Below are 7895 nucleotides of genomic sequence, written 5' to 3'. Positions count from 1 at the left end.
TGTTTTCTCCCTGTTTTGCTTTTGCTTTTGCCTTCTTTCGTTTTCCTTTTACATTTTCTTTCCCAAACTTCTCAACTAGAACTGTGCCCAGGTGCCCTGACTGGCAGGTAGGGGAAAGAGGAGAAGACAGGACATTTGCTAAGTGCTTACCCGGCACCAGGGACAAGTCACACAGATCTGAAGCCTTGTCACAGCTGGAGGGGTCAATGGTCACCCCCAAGCACAGAAGTTCTCTCATGCAAGAGCACACAGCAAACGGAAGGCGGATGCTGAATTTGAACCCATGTTGCCTCTCATCTCCCCAACAAATTATTTGTTGTTTACAATCCCCTCCATTTTTCATAAAACAATCCCCTAAAGCGCTTTTATCTGCCTAGAGAGGCAAAGAATAAAGAATGTGAGCTGAAGACGCGTGGCAGGCTCTGACAGCTCCCTCCCCAATTCCCAACCCACCCCGCCAACCTTGCCAACAAGAACCCTGATCTTATTGGGTGGTGAAGAAGGCCCAAGAGGCGGGGAAGGATTTAGCCCAAAAGAAGAAAGACCCGTGATTAAGACAATCTCCATAATAAAGAGCAAGGGGGAGTGGAATGGGAAGGAGTGAGAAGGAGAAAAAGAGGTTCAGGCGGAGGGTCCAGGAGGTTTGTGGGTTTTTTTGAGGGAAGGGGTGTTGAAGAGAGAGATGCGTGGCAGTGGATGGGGAGGGTGGGGTATGGGTGTAAACTCTGTGTCTCCTTCATGGTGTGCAAACAGCACAGCAGAGAACTGAGTGCATGAGGGCTGCATAGGCAGAGGGGCTTGTAGGAAAACGTTCTTAGCAGCTCAACTCATCATGACCAAAAATACCCACCAGTGGGCAAGGGCTCGATGAGGTGTGATATATACACTTACACTACTCAGCTATAAGAAATGGACAGACACACACATGGAGGGGGCGGAGATCGAGCCCCGCTGGGCCTGGAGGCTGCTTAAGATTCTCTCTGCCTCTCTTTCTCTCTAATAAAAAGATTCCTGCATTTTACTGTATGTAAATTATCCTTCAATTTTTTTTGATTAAAAAAAAAGAAATACAAGAACTTCAGAGCCATGTTCTGTAACAGTTGACAATCTGCATTTTGCCTAATAAGACTCAGAGAGACAAAGAGTTACAAATACCAATTTCAAGAAGGTAGGGGATGCTGCCATCACTCTAGACCCTCAAGAAGCCTATTTCTGGAGTGAGCATGGACAGGGAGCGCTGAATGGACCTGTCTTCCCCAAGTCTGCCTCTCATCCCATGAGGCTCTCATGGTCTAAACATCTCAGCAGTGCATGATCCCAGTCTTTCAAGATTCCGTTCCTGTTTTGGGGGCTGAGGGGGATATCCATTGCCAATTGCTACCTTACTGAAGAAAGAGAACTCTGTTCGAACGTCAAAGCCAAAACTGATAGTGCAGGACTATAGCGAAGTGATAATATGGCCTCCAACATGGCACTTTCCTAAGATTCTTTTTTTCCCAGTGGTAATACTGGCCATTTACAATTTTTGCCTAATATGCTGATTTTTGGAACCCAACCCTTGGGTGACATGTGACTCCACCATAAAGAATCTGAGTGATTTAAAAATTGTTTTTTGGTCTTTGCTTAGACTCCTAACCACACCTGGGCCTCATGGATCATGACCCTACAGGTATTACAGGGCCTCTCATCCCCCCACCACCTCCCCCACTTCCCCCAACCCCACTTCTCCCCTCCAGGAGTCCAAGCTCTGGAGGAAAAGGAAGAACACCATCCATCCCTTCTGATTGAAGGTGTCTCTGATGTGACATTCACAGGGCTATCGCTGACCCATTTACTTTCACACTGATACGTTCATTACTATCGATGGCTTTTATTTTTTTGGAAATGTTTATACTCTTGCAACAGCCTGATAAGTAAAATCATCCAATACTTGGAAATAAGGCAAATAGATAACCGGTGTCCTTTCAAAGTCAAATTAAAACATTGTCTAACAAGCCCTTCTAAGGGTCATCTGACACTCTAGGGGAATGTCACTTTGCTTGACTTATTATTTGCTATTGACCAGGGCCCAGGCTCTGTAAAGATCGCTGTTAGCTGGTAGAAAACTGATAAGTTACAAATTATTTTTGTCTGGTAGAGAAATCATGCAAATGATAATAAAGAAGATAACCCCCAACATTGTGATTTTATTGCCCTATAAACATTCACCAGTTTTGCATCTAACTTAGCAGTCTTATGAATATTCCAGAATTCTAGTTTTGGGGTTATTGTTGTTTTTGTCTTTACTAAATCTCTCTCCTCTCTCTCTATATAGGTACATATAAATATAAATGTTTCTTCTCATATCCTTCATTGAACTAACTTTGTCATCCTGCTGGTTCCTTCATTAATAAGCTACACACAAAAAATTCACATGTGCTTACTCTATATTTCTGTAAGAATGGTGTATTCAAAATTTTGAAAACTATACTTTGAGAAGCTTTTCATAGTATTTGGTTTTTCCTCATGCTGACTCTCCCACTTTTCTTTGTGACCTTGGGCAAGTATTGCTGTCTCTGGTCTTTAGTTTCCTCAGCTGTGAAATGGGAGCCATCAGGCTGGCCTTTCTGGCTCCAACACGTGATGTTCCTAACTCCTCTTGCAGGGAAGCAAGACTGACATGCTGCAGTCAGAGAAGATGGGTGTTGGGAGGGGTGTTACAGGGCACAAACTTACTGCTTCCCACCACTCCCTCACCTTGAGAGAGAGATGGGGGTGAGGCTCGGACTGGTTAGGTAACTTGCCCAAGGTCACACAGATATTATTCATAATGATGACTTGTTTTAATGTGGTGTTTGACAGTATAAACTTCACCATAGAATCCCTCAGTAGCCCAATGAGGAGGCTATATCATCCCCATTTTACAGATAAAGAAACTGAGGTCCAGAGAAATGATGTGGCTTGCCCGAGGTTACACAGTGATTTACATGTGCGCACAGCCTGTGAGATTCCAGCTCTCCTAACCTCCTGAATCCCTGGGAGCAAGAGAGGGGCTGACAGGAGTTGTTCTGGGCCCCCACTCTTATCCAGGGAACCCCCATTTTTATCTGACAGATACATATTGGGTGCCACACAGGATTGCAAATGAAAAAGGAGTCCCAGAAGCTTGAAAACCCCGGCCCTAGACCATCTTCATCTGTCCATGTCAATAGCCTTCAGTTTTCCCCTCCTCCTCTTCCCTTGGAGGCAGCAGGGCCGGGGGGGGGGGGGGGGGATGGTCATGGCAAGAAACAGAAAGTCCTGGTCAGCCTGGGCCTGAACATATCAGTCTCCAGACTGGGGAGACAGAGTAGCTAAATCTAAAGTGTGCTCAGGGTCCAAGCTGGTGAAGTGAGGTGGGCCGACAGGTAGTGAGCACCCTGTCAGCAAGAGTGAGTAAGGCTAGATGATCCAGCCAAAGGGTAACTCTCTAGATGGTAGCATTCATGGGCTTTTGTTGCTGTTTTTTAAATTTGATAAAAGCTAATTATGAAGTGTTCCTCACATGCCAAGTGTTTTGTATGTATATTATGTCATTGAAACTTTATAATACTCCAATGAGGTAGAATCTGTTGTTCCCAATTTATGTATAAGAAAACCGAGGCTCCAGGAGGTTAAGTAACTTCCCAAGGGCAGCTAGGAAGTGGCAGGTCTAGAAAGCTGATTACTAAGCTTCTCATCACTACCGCACTGTCCTTTGTGTTTTTCTGTATTTTCCAAGCTTTTGACAGTGAATACATGTTGCTTTCATAATCGTGAAAAAGTCTTACAAGTTACTGACTTTTAAAAAAATTCCATCTGCCCTGATGTGCTGTGCTTCCCTGGTTCTCATATCCCACCCGGGACCCCCTCCTCGGCCTCCGTCCTTGCAGACTCCCACCTTGCTGTCCCTGCCCCCACACCAGCTTGCATGCGTGCGTGCGTCGGGGGCGGCGGGGGGGGGGCGTCCAGTGTCCCAGTCTTGCTGAGGTCTGCTCAAACTGTCTCCGGGAGGCCTCTGGCCCCGGGGGCATGGTGGGGCGGGGCGGGGGTGGGGGGGCAGGCTCAGGGAAGGAGAAGGGGAAGTAGGAAAGGATGTGAAACTTGGCCACAGCCAGGCAGGCACCACCCCTGCTGGGTGTCCCACAGCGGTCCCTGGGCCCCTGGGTGGAGGACTGGAGCATCCAGCTGAACTGTCCGCCAGCTGAGGCAGGTGAGGCCAGTGCCCGAGGAGGGGGGAGGGGGCTGTGAAGTTCAGGGAGCCCAGGGAGCTGGCCTAGGGGGCTAGACTACGAAGGCAGGGGAGGGCGAGCTCTGCCCTGGGGGTTCTGGGCCAGGACAGAGTTGGCGGGGTGTGGGGGGGCCAGGGGGGCCTGATCCAGGACCCAGAATAAGTGAGTGGGGAGGCCTTCTTCATTCCTTGGGTTTTGGAGATAGTGGGAGGTGGTGACATAGACCCATCCGCTCCAACCAGAGTTCCTGCGTTTGCCACCCCCCCAAAACACAAGAAGGTGGAGAAAGGCTGGCAGCGTTAGAACCACAGCACAGGGGTCCCGTAGAGGGTCCAGGGGGTGCTGAAAGGGGCCAAGTGTGCAGGGGAGTAAGCACATGTGTTGGGTCAGGGGGCTGTGAATTCCCGTGTGTACGCACAGCTCTGCCATCTGGGCGAGAGAGTGTGAATTAAATAAGGAGTAGGCGCTCAATAGATATTTGTTCAATGGAATTGATCATCTGTAGGAGTATATGAGTGTGGGTGTCTGGCCAAGTGAGCGATGGAGTCTATTTGGGTGTCAATTTGTGCATCTAGGAGTGTGTAGTGGATTTTGAGTTTGCTCACTGTGTTTGTAGGTGTGGGATCAGAGGCTAGGTTCGTGCATCTATGTGTGTAACTCTGTGGGTGTGCTCAGTTGTGTGTGGGTGTCTGTGCAAATTTCTGGTTCTTCATTTATGTGTGGGGTCACTGGAGCTGGGTGGAAGGCAGACATCGAAGGCCTTTGAGGATGTGTATGTGCCTCAGTGGCGGGCGGGTGTGTAGATATCCCTGTAGGTGTGGGATTCAAGTGTACGTACGAGATGGGTGTGTGTGAGTGTGTGAGGTCTAGCCCTGCCCCATGTCTCCATAGTGGCATCATGGAGGCCCCGTGGGGCTGGCTGGTGGTCGGTGTGCTGGCCACATCCCTGGCCTCTACAGTGACCCAGAGTGTGTGCCAAGCACCGAATGGGAGGAATGGAGCTGCGGGACCACCCGGCCGAGACGGACGGCCAGGCCTCAAGGGGGAGCAAGGGGAGCCTGGTAAGCCCATCCCTCTAGACCCCAGCCCCTCATCCCTTGGCTGGGCCTGGCCTCCGGGGGGAGGCTGGGGGGTGGCGCCAAGAAGCAGGAATCCACCTGGGCCCCCACGTGAAGCCCCTACACTCTGCACTTGGTTCCAGGGGCCAAGGGGAACCTGACCTCCTCCCTCGGCATGTCCCCAGGCTGCCCTTCCTGCCTGAGTCCTCTTTCTCATGCACCACCACAAGCAACCAATGTGAAAGGTCTTGGAGCAGTGCCCAGCCCTGGGTTGTTGTTCAGTTACCAGAATGAATAAGGCACCAGCCTTTAGACTCAGGAGACTCATCTTGCTGTGTGACCTTGAGCAAGTTACTGACCCTCTCTAAGCCTCCGTTTCCTCGTCTGCATAACGAAACAATAAACCCACCTGGCACACAGAGAGGATTAATTCATGGCAACTATCTTTTTGCTTCCTTCCAGCCTCCCCCAACTCTGTCCCTGCTTCCCCATTCCCAGCCCCTTCCAGCTTCAGAAATTCACATTCTAGAAAAAAGGCTGGGGGTGAAGGAAAAGAGAGGAGGGCATGCTCCGAGTGGAAAGGGAAAGTCTCAGTCCCCTTGAGCCCCCCAGTCCATAGCAGACCAGAAAGATCTGCATAGACATTTGCAATAATTGGCATCCACGCGTCCTAAATGTAGTCCCGAACCTGAAAAAGTCAGGGGCAGTGGCCTGGTGGACTGTGGAGGACACAGCCCTGGGCAGGGCCCAGCGGAGGAGCCCATGTCCTGTTTTTGCCAGAACCTGACAGCTTCCAAGTACCTGTTCCCACTTTTCTCCACTTTAGAGATAAGAAAGCTGAGGCTCAGAGGTTGAAACACTTGCCCAAGGTCACACAGCCAGCCAGAATTGAGGTCCTGGAGGCCCAGGCACTCCCCCATGCTCTATCCCACAGCAGTCAAGAGTCCCAGCTACCTCCCTGAGGACTGGTGGACACTGGACTTCCCCTCCAGATCTGGCCTTTCTCCCCACAGGGGCTCCTGGCATGCGGACGGGCATCCAAGGCCTTAAAGGAGACCAGGGGAACCCTGGGCCCCCGGGAAGCCCTGGCAAAATGGGTTTCCCTGGGCCCAGTGGCCCCCTGGGGCTCCCTGGCTTCCCAGGACCGAAAGGCATCAAGGGCAACCCAGGAAACATCAAGGACCAGCCACGGCCGGCCTTCTCAGCCATAAGGCGGAACCCACCAATGGGTGGCAATGTGGTCATCTTCGACAAGGTCATCACTAACCAGGAAGGCCCGTACCAGAACCACACGGGCCGGTTCCTCTGCGCTGTGCCCGGCTACTATTACTTCACTTTCCAGGTGGTGTCCAAGTGGGACATCTGCCTGTCCATCGTGTCGTCTGGGGGGGGCCAGTTCCGGCGCTCCTTGGGCTTCTGTGACACCAACAGCAAGGGAATTTTCCAGGTGGTGTCCGGGGGTATGGTTCTCCAGCTACAGCGAGGGGACCAGGTCTGGATTGAAAAAGACCCCGCCAAGGGCCGCATTTACCAGGGTTCTGAGGCAGATAGCGTCTTCAGTGGCTTCCTTATCTTCCCGTCCATCTGAGACCGGGAAGGACCCTCCCGCCCCTGGCCGCATGTGCTTCCTGCTGTGTGACTCTGGCCCACTCCCTCCACCTCTCTGGTTTCTATGGTCTCCTCTCTATGGGGGTGCTGTTGCTTTAGCTGTCTGAGGGAGAGGGCTGGCTCCCGGCGCCCCGAGAACTTACTGCCCACTGCACACTGTAAGAAGATGGATTTCTTAGAATTCTTTCTAGAATAAACACCTGAGTCCATGTGTGCTGAGTCTGAGGTTCGGTTGCTACGCTGGACGCTGGGAGGGAGCATGAGAATGACAATCGTTGAGTGCTTACAAGGCAGGCCCATATTTTGTATTTTACAACATGTATTTAGCAGGTCCTGGGAGCCTCATCGGCCTGGGTTCAAATCCTAGGGTCACCACTTACCAGTTGGCCAACCGTGTGTGTATGATATAACTTCAGGGAACTCAGTTTCCTTATCTGTAAAACGGGAATAACAATGGCACTTCCTTCAAAGACTTGTTGGGAGGATGAATGACTTAATACGTGAAAACTGCAGAGCTGTGCCTGATTCATAGTAAGGGCTATGGAAGTTTGAGCTATTACTGTATGTTTTTAATCTGTACAGCTGAGGGGTGAGGCGGGTATCACGACCCTACTTTCCAGATAATGAAACAGGCTGGAGCGTGGGGGTGGACATAAAGCCCAAGGTCAGTGATAAAGGAGAGGAGTTGGGATTTGAAGCCGGATCTTACTGGTAACCAAGCCTGTGTGTGTGTAACTGTGACCCTTGCCAGCCTCCATAGCCACATGCCTGACAAGTGACACCTGCTTTTCAACCCTGAACCAGCAAAACATGGGCAAGACTCAGAGATGGCGGGGAGCAGTTGGCCCAAGGGCAGCCAGCAGTCCTCCCCAAAGCCAGGTTTCCTGAGTCCAGCCCTGGGCTTCCCCCTGAGCAGGCATGGAGACTGAGGCTGCCTCCCTCCTGGGCTGGGCACCCCTCCTGGGCTGGGACTGAAAAGGTCTGGAGTGCTCATGGTGAA

The 7895-nt window shown here is 51.1% G+C and overlaps 1 protein-coding gene across 2 annotated transcripts; it reads left to right on the top strand.

The window, feature by feature from the left end:
• Nucleotides 1–4067: 4067 nt before the first annotated feature.
• On the top strand, nucleotides 4068–7106 carry C1QA (complement C1q A chain). Of its 2 annotated transcripts, none has more exons than XM_025857040.2 (3): nucleotides 4068–4210; nucleotides 5121–5290; nucleotides 6301–7106. In XM_025857040.2, the coding sequence occupies exons 2-3, from the start codon at nucleotides 5128–5130 to the stop codon at nucleotides 6873–6875; spliced, it is 738 nt and encodes a 245-aa protein (XP_025712825.1). In that variant the 5' UTR covers nucleotides 4068–4210; nucleotides 5121–5127; the 3' UTR covers nucleotides 6876–7106. The 2 variants fall into 2 exon arrangements, with proteins under 2 accessions (XP_025712825.1, XP_073759307.1); XM_073903206.1 differs by having other exon boundaries at nucleotides 4099–4206.
• Nucleotides 7107–7895: the final 789 nt, after the last annotated feature.

The sequence above is a fragment of the Callorhinus ursinus genome, unplaced genomic scaffold (genome assembly GCF_003265705.2).
Source record: "Callorhinus ursinus isolate GAN/ISIS: 27379988/994484 unplaced genomic scaffold, GSC_fseal_2.0 scaffold18, whole genome shotgun sequence".
In the NCBI taxonomy this organism is placed as follows: Eukaryota; Metazoa; Chordata; class Mammalia; order Carnivora; family Otariidae; genus Callorhinus; species Callorhinus ursinus.
This window is presented reverse-complemented; position numbering and strand designations above follow the sequence as displayed.

What these genes read in the sequence shown, in the direction of transcription:
- C1QA (XM_025857040.2), top strand. Translation starts at nt 5,128, where the DNA reads ATGGAGGCCCCGTGGGGCTGGCTGGTGGTCGGTGTGCTGGCCACATCC. An exon ending in GGGGGAGCAAGGGGAGCCTG is followed by an intron (nt 5,291 to 6,300) that starts GTAAGCCCATCC and finishes TTCTCCCCACAG; the next exon opens with GGGCTCCTGGCATGCGGACG.